This window comes from Zeus faber (genome assembly GCF_960531495.2).
Source record: "Zeus faber genome assembly, chromosome: 22".
NCBI lineage: Eukaryota > Metazoa > Chordata > Actinopteri > Zeiformes > Zeidae > Zeus > Zeus faber.
Genome location: NC_137209.1, coordinates 21488252 through 21505252, shown reverse-complemented (window position 1 = coordinate 21505252; position 17001 = coordinate 21488252). Strand labels below are relative to the sequence as shown.

Genomic DNA, 17001 nt, shown 5'->3' with positions numbered 1-17001 from the left:
GAAAGCCACTGCTCTTCCTTTCGAGGGATTCCACAGTTGTTACAGGGACTGCGTAGACGAGGAGAGGCCACAAGACTCTGGGCAGAATGGAGTGCTGGTAGATCCAGGCTTTAAATCTACCAGGCAGGCCGGACTTGTCCACCTTGGTGAGCCACGCTCCTAGTTGTACACCAAACTCCTGGATGGCAGCACAGTCTTTCAGGCTTGAGTCAAAGAGCTTCCCCAAGCTCTTGACTGGTTGCTCCGTGATGGATGGGATTGCAGTTCCAGAGATCGAAAACCGGAACTTGTCCATCACCTTCCCCCTCTTCAGTACCATGGACCTCGACTTGGAGGGCTTGAAACTCATCCTAACCCATGTGATGAGTCTCTCCAATCCCTGCAAGATCCACCTGCTCCCTGGGACCGATGTTGTTGTGATGGTAAGGTTGTCCATGTAGGCTCTTAAAGGGGGCTGGCGAACACCAGATCTGGATAGGGGCCCTCTGCATTCCACCTCTGCAGCCTTGACCACCATGTTCATCGCCCAAGCGAAAAGGGTAACGGAGATGGTACAACCTGTTATTATTCCTTTCCCTAGGCGATGCCAGTCTGATGTTACTGACCCAGAAGTGAACCTGAGCCTGAAGTTGGCATAATAATCCAGGATCAGGTGCTTAATCCTGCTGGGAACATGGTGGAGGTGTAGCGCAAGCTCAACCAGTTTGTGTGGGATGGACCCGTAGGCGTTAGTCAGGTCCAACCACAACACAGCAAGGTCACCTCTGTTCTCATGGGCCTCTCTGATGAGCTGTGTGACTACACCAGTGTGCTCTAGGCAGCCGGGAGCTCCAAGAATCCCACCCTTCTGTACCGAAGTGTCGATGTAGTTGTTCTTGAGGAGAAACTCGGTCAGTCTTCGGGAGAGGATGCTGAAGAACACCTTCCCTTCCACACTCAGTAGTGAAATTGTCAGAAACTGGTTGATGTTTTTCGAGTCCTCCTCCTTGGGAATCCAAACTCCCTCTGCGCACCTCCACTGGTCGGCCACTCTCCCCCTTCGACAGATCACCTTCAGGGTCTTCCACAGGTGCCGGAGAAGCTCTGGGCAGCGCTTGTAGACGACGTAGGGTACACCACTGGGGAAGATGCTGAGCGGGCTGCCTTGATGACCTCTTCAACCTCCTTCAGGCTAGGCTCCGTCAACTTGAACTCTGCTGTTGGTGGGGCAGGGCTGATGAGAGCTTTGTTGGGTCCTAGATCTTGTTCCCTCAGTGGGTCGCTCATAGTGTTCTGGAGGAAGTGGTTCACTTCTTCTCTTGAGCACTCAAGCCGGCCACTGCGTTTATCCCCAAGCAGCTGTTTAGCAAAACGGAAGGGATTAGCAGTGAAGGCCGCTCGCTTCCTGGCTGTCTCTCTTCCCAGCCTCCTGTGCCACTCTGCTCTCTGGAGGGTTATCAGCTTCTTCCCGCGGATGTTATGCAGTTCAGCCAATGGTTGCTTCTCCTCCTCAGTAGCTCCCTTGAACTGTTTCTTGAGGGTTCAAAGCTCCTGGCGCAGTTGGTGTATCTTAGTGGCCCTGCGGTTCATGGTGTAGGAGGTGGTCTTGGTGTTGCCCTTCTCAGTCCAACCAAATCTTTCTGAGCCATAGCTGACGATGATGGTGGTCATCGCTTGGAGTCTGCTGTCAACGTCTCCTTTGGCTGTGGCTCGAATGATGTTGGACACGTCCTCGTCAAACTGGAGACTCTGGTACGTGGAGAGACTGGGATCTGTGGGTTGCCTCCTGTCCGGGCTCCTCCTGCGTCTCACCAGGTCCAGGACCTGTACGTTGTACCTCGCTCTCCCGCTCCAAACATTTAATTCTGACCTGATGGATTTTTAGGACACGTTTGTTTTTGCAAAGCTTGCCGCAGATACTGCATGTCATACTCGTGGTCGGTTCGTTTGCGGGGGTCATTAACCTTTGGTCCGTCCGATTGGAGATCTCATCCTCCCCCCCTCTCGGGATCCCCTGGGGGTATTTCTCTTTAGGGCTTTCCGTAGCTTGTTGGGGTTCTTTCTCATGAAGATATAGGCTGGGGTGCTAACCCATACTGTCCCGGGTGCCGTCTTTCTGGGCTGTCAACTGTCTCTCCAGTAGTCGACCAAACTGTTCTTGGTTACCACCTAGTCTCTTCCTAGAAGTCACTGGCTTTGCCAGCTTGTAACTTGAAAGAAACATCTCCTGGATGCACTGGGACGCATCTTATGTATATTTTCTCCCCTGAAACATGTTTCGTATACGAAGTGTGTTTAACGTATATTTCTACCATTTGTACTTTTTGTGACAATACTCAGTGTATTTTTGGTACTTTAACTACTAATTTAAACTACAGCTTGAGTATATTTGTTTGTTTTTTGACACACTAAGTCCAACTTGTAGCACACTACCTCGAACCTGTAACAAATCCAACCTGTAACATACTAAGTCCAACTTGTAACACTAAGTCCAACCTGTAGCACACTTAATCCATCGAGTCCATCCCTTAACACACTGAGTCCAACTTGTAGCACAAAACATCCGACCTGTAGCAAACTAAGTCCAATTTGTAGTCCACACTCTTAACACACTCAGTCCAACCTGTAGCATGCCTAGTCCAACTTGTAGCACACTAAGTCCAACGTGACACACACTGATTCCAACTCTTAACACACTAGGTCCAACCTGTAACACACTAAGTTGAACTTGTAACACACTAAGTCCAACTTGTAACACACTAAGTCAAAATTGTAACACTAAGTCCAACTTGTAACACACTAATTCCAACCTGTAAAACACTAAGTCCAACTTGTATCACTAAGTCAAACTTGTAACAGACTAATTCCAACCTGTAAAACACTAAGTCCAACTTGTATCACTAAGTCCAACTTGTAACAGACTAATTCCAACCTGTAAAACACTAAGTCCAATTTGTATCACTAAGTCAAACTTGTAACACTAAGTCCAACTTGTAACACACTAATTCCAACCTGTAAAACACTAAGTCCAACTTGTATCACTAAGTCCAACTTGTAACACACTAGGTCAAACTTGTAACACTAAGTCCAACTTGTAACACAATAAGCTGTGTATAAGTTATGTTTTCAATTGAACACAACTTTAGTATCTTAATTGTCAATACATAAAGTGTGCTTAATATGTTAAGTTTAATTTCAGATAACACACCTAATGTATACTTTTCTTTCACTTGGGTTTTCATTTTAAGGAATTTACTTTTACCCGGTGATGTCATATTCCACTCGTTTGCTTAAGCTGCAGTCTCTTTAGTATACATGTTAAAAGTATGTTGTTTTGGCCGTCAAAAGTAATCAAAAATGCATTAAACTTTTGTTTTTAATATATATTAAAATACAGCTTCTAACAAACTAAGCACAACTTGAGTTGTTTCAATTCAACACAACTGTGGGATATTTATTGGCAGTACATAGTACATATTACATTGGCAGTAATAAAATATACTAAATATATTAAGTATTCTGTCAGATGTCAAGTATGCTTTCTGGCCCATTTGGGTTGTGTGAGCTACTCGAAAACGAACCGGCTGAAAGTGTTGACTAACATTACAGTATGTACGTATATGTATGTGGCAAATAACCTCTTGAATCTTGAATCTAACAGCGCGGCATTTCCCACGCAGCCCGATGACAGTGCTCAGCTTTTACACTAATTAGGAGTTTGATAATGAAGCGCTGCCTTTTCACAAGAAGCATTGATGTGGTGGAGGGAACAAGAGGCGGGGGAGGAAGTGGTGCTGATGAATTGCACTGACGTGGCGAATGAACAGTAGCAGTGTAGCACTCCACCGCCCACTCCAACGCCCGCCATTAATTTCCAAGGCTGCCACTCGCCCACGCCACTCCACGGTTTTGTTGGCCCAAAAAAAATCCGAACTTTTTACCCTTCAAACTTCAGATTTGAGTGGGCTCCGGTTTTTTTTCCGGTTCACTGAGTCGTGTCAGAGAAGACTTTGAGAGGGGATTTGGTTTGGGTTTGTTGTTTGAATGCTTTGTCTCGTCTGGTGGTTTTTGAGTTTTTTCTGAGTTTACGTAGGAGGCAGGGGTGAGTCAGACAAAGAACCTTCAACCTTCAAGACTCTATGAAAAATCAAGTAACATCTGCTCTGTGCTGTAGCGAAACCGCTTGTTCTCAGCCGGTGGGTCGCGGTCCCAAACTGTGGTCCACGTGTCCACCCAAAATGGACCTGAAACATCAACAGAAATGCCATGAAAACAAGAAAGTATGCTGTGTAAGGTGCTTGCAAATCTATGTATCGAAACCAGTGGCTCTCGGCTGGTGGGTGTGGTCCCAAACTGGGTGCACGGGTCCACTCGAAATGGGACCGAAACATCAACAAAAGTCGCACAATTACAACAAATGACTTTGCGTTTGGTGCTTGCAAATCTATGTATCTCAACCAGTGGTTGTCAGCTGGTGGGTTGCTGTTCCAGAAATGGTAGCGGGTCCAGTCAAAATGGATCCCAAACATCAACAAAAGTCCAACGAAAACAACACATTTCAAGAGGAATTTATGTATTTTTAATTGTTGTTGATGTTCATTTCTGATGACGTGCTTTTACTTTGAAACACCATTTCCAACATGGTGTTTCTAGCGTGTGGCAAAAAAAATAAATAATAATAAAATAAAATAATAATAATAATAATAATAATAATAATAATATAGCTGCAGGCAGCAATACACAGGGTCCAGTATCGACACCAATTACAAATTTTTGAGTTCCCGTGGAACGGGAATGTTCGACATCAGCATTACTATGAAAACGAGTTACAAGTTTCCGAGTTCCCATTGAACACAGCATTGGCTGATGTAATGAGCATTGTTCACTATCGCACTGCTCATTTTGTGAAATACATTCAAACAGTTTGAATCTCAAATCCCGTTTGCGTCGTGACTTGATGACCATAAGGACAAAATGTGGATCCTGAGGTTGAGAAACCACCGACCTAGACTTTTCAAGATGCAGGACACAAATGTAAATATTTTGAACAGTTTTGCCAGTTTTGTAGTTGTATTTAGACTTGGGACGTGTCTTTTGTGCCTTGGTGTGAACTTGGCCCGGTGCGGTAGATATTCCGTTTGGTTGTGTTTTCTGGCCCAGCAGCGTTCCAGGCCTTCTGGTGTTTACACGACCAAACGGAACCCTGGGCCCACCACAGGGAGAGCAGCTGTCATTTTGGGCTTTTTTTCTGTCTTTTTTTCCCACAAATACTATACTATGTACAATTCAAATATTATACTATATATATTTATATACATATATATATATATAATAAATACTGAAATTCTCAATAGGTCAGCATCTTCATCTCATATAAGTCGATATTTGGTTCAAGGTTGTGAAATATTTTGTATTATCTTATTTTCAATTACATTTCTTCTGAAAGATGTTTACATAATTTTCTTCGGTGGACGAAACTTTAGTTATTAGGCCTTTTAAAAAAGGACCAATAACTCTACAGTATATAATAATTAAATAATAAGTAAACGCCCGGTAGTTGTTGAAATATAAGCCATGCAGGACACTCTGTTTTACTCCTTCAGCAGAATACTAATTTTACGCATATTGTATGTATGTATCTCGTATTCCCAGTGTTCGGTAGACCCTGCATTAATATGTATGTTTTTTATCAATTAATTATAATGCGGTATCAAAACTGTCTTTCAAACATGACGAAAACGTAATTAATGTTGCATGGACGAAAGGGTCGACAGGGTTTGTGGAAGAAGGTCAGTGTTTAATCATTCTTTAATACACACGTTTACTGCCTACAAGAAAAAAAAAAAAAAAAGAAATATATATATATATATATATATAATACTATATATATATATATATATATATATATACACACACACACACACACACACTACTCACAAAAAGTTAGGGATATTAGGCTTTCGGGTGAAATTTATGGAAAATGTAAAAAGTTCTTGTGACAGTGATATTATCTCATGAAAGTAGGGCATTTAAGTAGAAGATACAATGGTGATTTCCTCATCTCAAACAATTGATTGAAACAAAAGCCAACAACAGTGGTGGGTTTACCACAACAAAAAATGTCAATGTCTCAATAACTTGTCATGTGCTCTTGAGCATCAGTTACAGCTTGACAAGGACGTCTCATGCTGTTCACAAGTCGACTTATTGTCTGCTGAGGCCTGGCCCCCCACTCTTCTTGAAGGGGGCCCTCAGGTCATTGAGGTTCTGGGGAACAGAGTTAGGAGCCTCTACACGGCCACTCAGCTCATCCCATAGGTTTTCTATGGGATTCAGGTCTGGAGAAAGTGCAGGCCACTCCATTTGAGGTGCCCCAGTCTCCAGCAGCCGTTCCCTAGTGATGCCACCTCCATGAGCTGGAGCGTTGTCGTCCATGAAGATGAAATGAGGCCTGTGTTGTTCATGCAGGGGCACAATGACTGGATGAATGATGTCATTCAGGTAGTATGGGCTTGTCACTGTACCATTCAAAGTGTAGGGCAGTTCTGTATTGACCAGACACACCTGCCCACACTGTAACACCACCACCACCAAAGGCTCGTCTGGTGACAGCAGTGGCTGATGCGTAGCGCTGTCCTTGACGTCTCCATCATTTCTGCTCAATGTGAATGGACTTTCATCAGAGAACAGCACTGAGGCCCCTGGTCCCTCATCCAGCGTCAACGCTCCCTGGCCCCTGCAAGACCATGATGCCTGTGCCTGGTGGTGTGGTCAGGTAACCTTGCAGGTCGTCTAGCACACAGACCACGCTGATGTCAACGGTTTTGAATGGTCTGACGTGACACTTGGTGCCTCTCACCTCCCTTCAATGTGCCTGGAGTTGAGTGGCATCATCATGTGGTTGCGCAGGGCACTGTTCACAGTGAAGCGCTCATCAGTGTGGGATGTGGCCAGAGGACGTCCACTTCTACGTCCTTCTGTGACTGTTCCAGTCTCTGTATCTCTGTTGCAACCTGCTGATGAACCTCTGTGACACTCTAAGCTCAGTGGCCACTTCCCTCTGACAACATCCTGTTTGAAGCCTCGCTATGGCGAGGTGCTGCTGATCAGTTGTTAGGTGTCGTCTTGGTCTCATGATGTCAAAACGTGAACAGCATGATGAAGAGGACTGTTTAAATACCAATTCTAATTGAACCAGGAAATGTATTGCTCCATTCAAGGATCAAACACCTGTTGTGAATTTTGCCGTTCAGCTCCTTGTTAGAGAACAGCAAGTTGTGCAAAAAGTACTGAAACATTGAACAGTTGGACATGTGCATTCAAAAGTTTAGAGACGGTCAAAACAAGTTCACCTGTAAAGGTTATAGTGCATTTTAGGTTCATCATGAAAGCCGGATATCCCTAACTTTTTGTTAGTAGTGTATATAATCATAGCTATGATGTTGAAACTGCTGAAACAGTAAATTGTTTTTATGATTATATTATGATGATATTATGACTGGAGTTTCCACAGTGAAATTAGGCATACATTAGGTGTAAATGTATTTACACCACCAGCTGCATCATGTATGCACAACGTATAACATTTAACATAAAGCAGAGTTGACAGAAAGATAGGTCCATGCTTTCCTGGGCATTTGGAGGAGCGGTAGGAGGATGAGAGCCTTGTCAATCAGGATGAAGGGAGGCTCAGAAATGAATATAAATATTATATATTACAAATAAATATTTTTACCATCACTTTAAACTTTACTCATTGTTCATTTCTCATATTTCTCTTCACTTCCATCCTCATGACCAAAGAGCTGCTGTATATAATACAATTATTCATATTATTCATTATGCTTTGCAAGTGTTTTTATTTTATTTTTTTGTCAGCGCCCCCGAGTTTATTCCATCTCAGTCGATCTTTTTATTCCCTGCTTCCCATGACGTCATCAGTTGCGTCACAGCGTTACATCAGGGAGCCACGTCAGCTCACTTGCAAACACTGAACCAATTATCCGTCTGTCTGTCTGTCGTCCATCCATCAGCTGGTGTCAAACTATTTTTTTTTCTGTGCCAGTTAAATGTGTTCCATTCTTCCCAGTTCACAGTCATTTCATTTCTCTTGCGTTTCCATTGGACGCGTCACGCTGCGTGAATCCAGGCGTGAGACGCGTGGGGGCGATGAGGCTGTGGTTCCTCGGGTGTCCACCAGGTGGCGGCAAGGTCTCACACGCTGCGTCGGTTGGTTTTTAATGATCAACTGCAAAATAAAAAAAGAAAAGTAACATGATTCAAATTAAAGCATTTGATGGCTTTGTAATGAAAAAAACATTGGAATAAATGAATTATACAATTAACACAATTATATATATATATATATATATATATATATATATATATATATATCTTTGACAAAAAAGTGACCAAAAAGATAGATGGATAGAATAGGCAAATAATTATGAAGTAATAACAATAAATATAGATTAAATTTGGCAATATATACACTGAGAAATTAATAGTAAACCTCCGTATCCACATTTCACATTCTGACAAAATGTACAAATACATACAGGACATAGATATTTTGTTCATTCCGAACGGGGGAGAGATTAAGGTGTTAAATAAAAGGCGCAAGATAATAATAAAAATAAAATTGATTTAACCAAAAAATTATAATTATAACAAAGTCAGGTTTTCTCTTCACCTGTTGTGGGGATATTTCTTCATTTTGGGCGTTCACAAGGTGCAGTGCTGTGTGTTTTGGTGCCGTATTCACCAACAAACGGATCCAATAATGGGATTAAATGCGTCGGGCAGCGCTGTTGTTTCAGCAGCAGCAGCAGCTGCTCAAGGGCTGAGGAGTCGATGGAAACACAATTTAAAGGATCGGGAAATGGATTCTGCTGGAGACCACACTGACCTCTGAAGCCAGGAGACCATTTTGTCTGCAGGCAGATTCACCAAAAATATATTACAACGTGTGTGTGTGTGTGTGTGTGTGTGTGTGTGTGTGTGTGTGTGTGTGTGTGTGTGTGTGTGTGTGTGTGTGTGTGTGTGTGTGTGTGTGTGTGTGTGTGTGTGTGTGTGTGTGTAAAATACGACACACACAAAACACAGAGCGACTCTTAACCACCTGGTTGGACCCCAAATTTTGGGATTTAATTTTTTTACATTTCTTCATTTAACATTTACTTACTTATTTGATGTGTAATTCTGTATTCTATTTGTTATTTTGTATTTTGTTTTTACCTTTTTTACAATACCACATGTAAAAACATAACGGGAAAAAAAAAGTTAAATAAAAAATAACACCAGCGTTAAGGTTCGACATCCCACTGTGTCAGTATATTTTATATAATACCAAAAAATATTATTTTTTTTTTAGATGCTCAAGCAGCGTAGGCGTCGCTGTTTCGGTGCGGATGCTGCAGAATTCAGCGCCACTGAAGCGATTTGTGGTTGGTGTAACCATTAGAAATCACAAAAAAATTGGAACAAAGGAACCAACGTCATTATGATTTTAGTGAGGAATGGCTGACGTGGCAGCAGTCGAGTGCATTTCACTGTTAAGGGAGAAAATCAATAAATAAGGTCAGTTATGAAAACGAAATCCAACCCTTTCATCTAGGTATCCGGAGTCAGTCAGTCTGAACGTTGATCGCTGTGTATTGTCACGCGGCGCCGTGGAATACTGCATCCTGATTGGTCGACGGCGGCCAATCGGCGCCCCACTTCAACATTGAAAACGGTAAATGGCATATTTAGGGAGAATTTGTTTTTGCGTGATTGCCGCCTGATGAATCGCTCGTTCGACGCTGGGATAATTAACTGTAATTTGCCACAGCGGCCGGCGCAGGTGACAGGAAGCGTTTCTGCCTTTGCCGTCGCCCCGACACGTGGGCGACTCTCGGCGTTTTTTTGGCAAATTGCCTTCATCAGGAACAATCACCGCCTTCCCCGGCTTGTGCGTACCGGGGTCTTGGCGACCCGCGATCAAAGCCGTGATTAGTTCCATCGCTGTTTTCCAGAAACGGTGATTACTCCACAACATTAAAACCAGTGACAGGTGAAGTCAATAACATTGATCATCTGGTTCCAATGGCACCTGTCAAGGGGTGGGATATATTATTATTATATATATATATACTGTTCTATATTATTATTATATATATATACTGTTCAATATTATTATTATATTAGGGATTTCTTTGGCAGCAAGTGAACAGTCAGTTGTTGAAGTTGATGTGTTGGAAGCAGGAAAAATGGGCGTGGTCAGTATCTGAGCCACTTTGACAAGGAGCACATTGTGATGCTGGACGACTGGGTCAGAGCATCTCCACAAGCACAGGTCTTGTGGCTGTTCCCGCTGTGCAGTGGTTACTACCAGAAGTGTCCAAGGAAGGACGACTGGTGAACCGGTGACAGGGTCATGGGGCCCAAGGCTCATTGATGCACGTGGGGAGTGAAGTCTGGTTCGTCTGGTTCGATCCCACAGAAGAGCTACTGCAGCACAAATTGGTGAAAAAGTTCATGCTGCTATGGTAGAAAAAAATAAATAACTAAAAGAGTATTGATCAGATAAAAAAAAATAATATAACAAAAGATCAAGCCAATAAAGGCAAAAATCAATTTTAGCCCTGAGATTGAGGGTTACCATGGAGACGGCCTCTGTGCATAACCTGCTGCTGCAGGGCTCATTTGGCCTCCTATCAGTTCCCTTCCTTTATTTGTGGCACCTGAGCAAGATCCAAAAATAACTCTTTGTGCGTGCGTGTGTGTGTGTGTGTGTGTGCGTGTGTGTGTGAATGCACGTGTGACTTTTCGGCAGGACAGAGCCGCCATGTTGAAAAGTGTGTTCAAGTCTCATCTTGATGGCACCGAGGCCCCGTGGAATACTCCATTCTGATTGGTCGACGCCGGCAATCAGCGGCCTCGTTCTTTCCGAATAACGGCCCGCTGACATGTTAGCGATCATTTCAGCTCGACGACTCGCAAGCAGGATAACGTGCAGCCGGCCGGTCGTTGTCACAAAATAGCCCTTCAGAGGGTTGCCGGACCCTGACCACACCGTCGTCGGGGGTTATTTCACCATAACGACCGGCAGGCCGCATGTTACCCCTTCTTTATCCTTCCCCTTAAGTATTATTACACGAGTCATTTCAGCACTTATGTCCGACTGTATTTTTTAAGTACTCGACGGGGTCCCGACCGCCTTGTTGCCGGGGTTACTTTGCGGTAACCACCGGCTGGCCGCACGCTATCCTTTCGAACGCGCGGCTCTGGCCCCTGTAAGGAGCCGCCGTGAGTCTCCGCTTCCCCGCCGCTGCCGATCGCTCCTTCAGAATCCCTTCGCACCCACTCCCTCCGCCGGATCGTCTTTCTCGGCCGACCTCCGCCTCCCCTTCGCTCCCCGGGGAGCCCCAGGTTTATTTTGAGCGCGGGTGGCGGCGGCAGCGGCGACGCCACATCCCCGGCGTGGCGGCCGCGCCGGTTTTATCGAAGGGAGGAAGGAAGGAAACGTGGAGTTGCCCGCAGGTTGTTCGCGCTGCGGAGCGGCTGACGTGATCGGAGAGAGCTGGACGGATCGTTGACCCTCAGCCGAGGAGGTTTCCTTTGCCCCTCGTCAACTTCCTGTTCAGCGTTGGCAATAAAGTTATGAGGGATTGGTCAGCTCCACTATCATCTTCACTCTTTTAATCTTTCAACCTTGGGAACGGTTTCCCCCCAAAAGCGAGCGCCAGGCTGTCAGGGGACGGCGGGCGCTGTCGTGGTGACGTTCCTCAGCCGCCTCCCCATTCCCACGGCAACCGGTGGCGGGCCGCCCTCCCCCTGCCCCTCCTCCCGCCAACCTCCCCCTCTTCTTCCCCTCCGTCCGTCTGGTCCTTCATCCACTCCTCCATCCAGCCTCCCTCCTCCTTTTTTTCCAGGCTCGCTGTCCACCGCTTCCTCTCCCTCAACGTTTTCTTTCTTCTCTCGTCGCCGCCCGTCTCCTCCTCCGCGCTCACGCTCCTCTTCTCCTTCCCTCCTTCCCTCCTTCCTTCCTCCCCCCCCCCCCCGTCCGGTGGCCGGCCGGGGGTTGGGCTCCCGCGCGGCGGGAGATGCGGCGCTGGGGGGGCGGCGGCGGCAGCGCGCATCGCAGGGGAGGGGAGGTCACGGCCCAGGCGGCGTGAGCGGGGCGTGGCCGCCGTGACCATGAACCTGGAAGGTCTGGAGATGATCGCCGTGCTGGTGCTGGTGGTCCTCTTCGTCAAGGCGCTGGAGCAGTTTGGAATCCTGGAGGCGGGCTACGACGGTGAGGGGGCGTGGGCGAGACTTGTGGGTTCCCGCCACGGGCGTGCCTGGAAGCGTGTTTGGAAACCCCCCCGAGGCGCGGGCCTTTTCCCTGGGGCGGCTCTGCTGCCGTTCGGCTTTGGGGTTTTAGTGGCGTTGAGACTCCCCCGTATTCACAATTTGAGGAAATCGAAATACGTCGACTTTAGAGGTATCCACCGTGACCCTGGAAGATGATGCCGTTTCCTTTGTCGGTGGAAGCTGAGGGGCTTGTTGAAAAGTCCCCTGCTGGTCGTTCCTCGTGATTCATAAATAATTGCTCATTATTTGTGCTTGTTGTTGGAAATACTTGACGGGTAACGAACTGGAACGACGGGAAAAACAATGGGAAACAAGTACTTTTTAAGTCTAACTTCCGGAAACCTCGGCCACCCAACTTAAATGTCCCTGTTTTGCCAGGTATTTCTCTGTCTGTGTTTGGTGAACCTCCGGAGAACCCATAAGCGCCACGGCCGCTTTCTCATTCTCTTTGTTTTGTTTGACTACGTCCGTGGACGCGGCTGATTGGTCCGTTTTGAGTTGTACCGGTACACGTTGTGTCCTGCACCACCTTCACCAAAAGGCGACTTCCTGGGACTCCCCCTGTGGTGGCGGATGAATGAGGTTCTTATTAAGTTTGATCGGATGCTGGAGCCAGTGTCTCATCGGTTGGTTTGATGAATTGAATGGATTAAAAATAAAATAAATAGAGGTCTTATTAGTATGTTTTCCTGGTCGTTTTCGCGCACTATCTGAGCATACTCTGGACACAGTAAATACGTTCATATACTCATGTGCTGTACTAAATAGTATTCTGGTATGCATATGGTAGAACACTATTTAGTACAAGAAATGCATACTTAACAGTTTTTCAAGAATACTTCTCTGAATTTCACAGACTTAATATTTGAAACTAATATTGATTGATAATTGAAGGTGCTTGTGTTAACTATGCCATCTATTAATTAGTTTGTAGTACTTGCATTGACTCATGGTCTCTCTCGCTCTCTCTCTCTATATATATATTATTTTTTATTTATTTTGATACAATGAGTCAATACAATTTGACATATTTTTAGAGAAATAACCGCCACAACAGTCGTTATGAACATATCAGCGGCCGTTATTCAGTGATTGCCGCCGTCGACCAATCAGAATGAATGCCGCGGCGTGATAAAGATGAGACTTAGAACACACGTTTCAGTTCGACGGTTCTGCTCCGGGAGCTGCCTCCGCCTGTTCTCTCCGGTCACACCTTGCACACACACGCACGCCCGGTGTGTGCGTGTGCGCGTGTTGTTCCGTAAAATGTGTCTCATGCCTATGTCTGCTTTCTATTCTCCTCCCATCTTTACTTATGAGGGTGTTACATTTTTTTTTTTGAAATAACAACACCACCCGATGTGCCAACAGTCACACTCACGTTCACAAGTGGGGATTGAAAAAGTGCCGCTCTGCCCCGCTCCACAGCCGAGTGTTATGTCGAAGAAAAGGTAACGATACCGAATCGAAAGGGGATGTTTTTTAGCACATGCTCCCGTTTCCGGCAGTCTGCATGGCGCTCTCCAAGGAAGCTCAGCGCTGGATGTGTTGTCGAATGATGGCAGCCTTTGGATGATGTTGCTGTGGGTGAATTATTGATTTAAATGACGTCAAAAACACCAGAATCCGTGTCTTTTTTTTTTTTTTTTTTCTGGGACCGCTGATTTCTTAAGAGCGTCCGAGTGGAGTCGTCCACCGTCATCTCAACGTGAGTGGACCTCGTGTTTCCAGGGCAGGGAGCGGGTCCGGGTTCGTCTCCTAGCGCCGGCGCTCTCGGCGCGGCGGCGGGCGGAGACCACCTGAGTGCTCTTCAGGTAAACGGAGGGCTTCAATCATCTCAATCAGTTTGGATTGGAAGCGGGGCCCCGTGTTTTACTCCTGTGACTTCCTGGCGGGGCGCCAAGGAGGGTAAGAATCGCCCCCCCCCCCACCGTCCTTAGGAAATTGTGGCCATTAAACTAATTTGCGGAAGCCGCTCTTATCTTAACCGTTTGGGTTTGAGGCGTTTCGGCTTCACCGGAATACCAGCTCACTGGCCTGAACTGGAAACGCTTGATGTCACTTTTATTTTTCTGTAAGACTCAATTTTCTTTACATGATTTGAAGTGCGATTCCTATATTTGAGCTGTTACCCTGCTTTACTTTTTTTAACTTTTGATCCCGTTTCATGCAGTTGGCGATTTGCCGCCGTGCGTGAAATGCGTGGTTGGTGTCGTGACCAGCAGAGGGCGCCACAGGCCACACAAGCGGCTCCTCAGGGGACGACAGGAGAGGTGTGGTTGTGTGTCCACGCCCCCTGCTTTTCCCAATGTCTTCGAGTTCAGGCATCTGTTTATCGACAAGCCGGGTCACATACATAGTCTGAACAAAAATCTTGAGTTTCCGTATTCTGGATTATTCAATATTTGATGGATATCATGTTTTTGTTTTTTTTTTGGCTGACGGCAAGAGCTGCACGCCACACTTTTATAATTGTCACAACAGATGGCTTTTAAATAATTCGAGGCATAGTCCGGTGCCAAGGTGTATTTATTTAATCGATATATATATATATATATTTTTTTTACAAACGTATGAACGCTTTTCTATCGAGAAGAGTGGTAAGTTTCTCAATTGTAACGGGTTGAGCAGAGGAGCGCATCGTTTGCCCCCCCCTCACACTTACATTTGCAAATAATGTAAATGTGAGGGGGGGTGGGGGGGGGACGATGCGTTTCTCCATAAACGTCATACAAAACGAGGGCGACAGGGCTCCCTCTGAACGGCTGTCTGTGAACATGGAACGAAGAAAGATGATAATAATGGTTTTTGGTCAGTAGTTGGTTCCTCCCGTTCCATCTGGAACATTGGGCGACGAGTCCCCACCATTTGCTCCTTACCAGAACGCCGTCTTCTCGTCGTTTCCGTAACATGCTTTTTTTTTTAATTATGGGGCGAGGTTGTTAACCCCACGCCCGACCCCCAACCTGGAGGACCGGGTGCTGACTTACCCGCGTCGCTAAGGCATTCTTGGCAGTGATAATAATAATAATAATAATAATCATCATCATAGTAAGTTGTCTCTATCCGTGAAAGCCAGTTTTATTTGGGTTTTCTCAACTTAAAACCTGCACCTCGATGTCTCCATCCCAAGGTGAGCAACGCCTGAGAAACATCGATTTTAACTCGTTCAAGCCATTTTTTTGAAAGTGCCATCCCACGGCTGCACGGCCTGGCTGGGTGATCTTTCGGCGTATCCGCGATTTCTTATTTCTTCTCTCTTTTAATCGGGCATAATGCGCGCAGCCTGGCTGTGGCTCTGTAAAAAACAAAAAAGGGGGGGGCCTCCCCAATGCATCACCCTGTTCGGGGCTTGGCAGCTACACGGTTGCTCGGCGTGGAACTCATCAGGGGCGCGAGCGCGGTGGGGGGGGTCGTTGTTTTCACGGCGTCGTCAATCACGACAGTCATAAAGCAGCCGCCGGTCGCCGGGATCTCCAGGCGCGCCTATTTCCTCCCGTGTCTTTTTTTTTTTTTCCTCCTTTTTAATGGGCCCTGCCTTTATTGAAACATATTTTACTGTGAGCTACAAGCCCCCCGCCCCCCGCCCCCCGCGCTGCAGCTGCTGCGCCGCCTGGGAAAAGCGTGCACCGGGAAGGCGGTGGAGTTCAGCTCCGGGCGCCGAGGAGAACACGGCCGCACATCTGGCGTTTAATTGAGGTGGTAGAAAGGTAAAGGCTGGAGCCACCGGCCCGGCGCTGGACGGAGTCACTTCCCCACGACGTGCTTCTCTCTTACTCGGTCTCCGTCGACCCTCGCGGCCTCAAAAGCGCCGTTCGAACGAGGCCGGACTTTCTTCTCGGCGGGGGGCGGGGGAGGGGCCGGTGTGTTAGGAGTCGGCCGCTCTCGGGGAGGGGCCGCGGACCCGCTGTCAGGCAGCCGAGCCGGAGCTGATATGGCAGCGAGAATAGGAAAGGCGGGTCAATGTTATCACTCCCGGACATGCTGCTCCGTCCACCCGCAGACAATGCAATTTATTATATATTTTTTTGGGGCCCATTTACAGTGTGATCGGTCGCCTCAAAGGGATTATGGGGTTGATAAAAATCGGGGTAGGGCTCCGTCGAGGGAGGACTGACTGAGCGGCGTTGCCGGGGCGAGCGGAACAGCTCATTGACCGTCTATGCCGTGTGTGTGTGTGTGTGTGTGTGTGTGTGTGTGTGTGTGTGTGTGTGTGTGTGTGTGTGTGTGTGTGTGTGTGTGTGTGTGTGTGTGTGTGTGTGTGTGTGTGTGTGTGCGTGCGTGCGTGCGTGCGTGCGTGCGTGCGGGGAGGTTGATCAATGGACGTGTCGTTCTGTTGACTGGCACATCGATTGAGGTCTCGCGTCCCCGCTGTGGGTGATCGCCGACGGCCGCCTGGAAGCATCGGACGGGGGCGTGTGCGCGGAGCACGGGCGGCACGAAGGCTCCACGATGCGCCGCCGCGTTGCCGCCCCGTGGCCGCAAGCGCGCACGTCGAGCCGGCGTCGCTGCCCCCCGTCGACAGAGTGAACCCCCCACGCCCCCACGGCGCCCCGGCCTCGCTTGATTGAACACGTGGAGCTCAGCGGGCTCGGCTGCCTCGGTTGACGGCTCGTGATTGCCTTTCCGCTTTTCGTAAATATGACGGGCTCATTTTGACCCCCCCCCCAGGAACACAACACA

At 47.0% G+C, this 17001-nt stretch overlaps 1 protein-coding gene across 2 annotated transcripts in view; it reads left to right on the top strand.

The window, feature by feature from the left end:
* Positions 1-17001, top strand: part of kcnip4a (potassium voltage-gated channel interacting protein 4a) — a gene marked incomplete at its 5' end in the record, with an annotated part of 112034 nt that overhangs the window by 57908 nt on the left and 37125 nt on the right. The window contains one exon of one of the 2 annotated variants that reach the window (XM_080023727.1): positions 12160-12259. The exons of the other annotated variant lie outside the window; for it this stretch is intronic. Coding sequence (XP_079879853.1) covers positions 12160-12259 — 100 coding nt within the window. Of the gene's footprint in view, positions 1-12159; positions 12260-17001 lie in introns of those variants that run through there. 2 annotated transcript variants of the gene reach the window in all.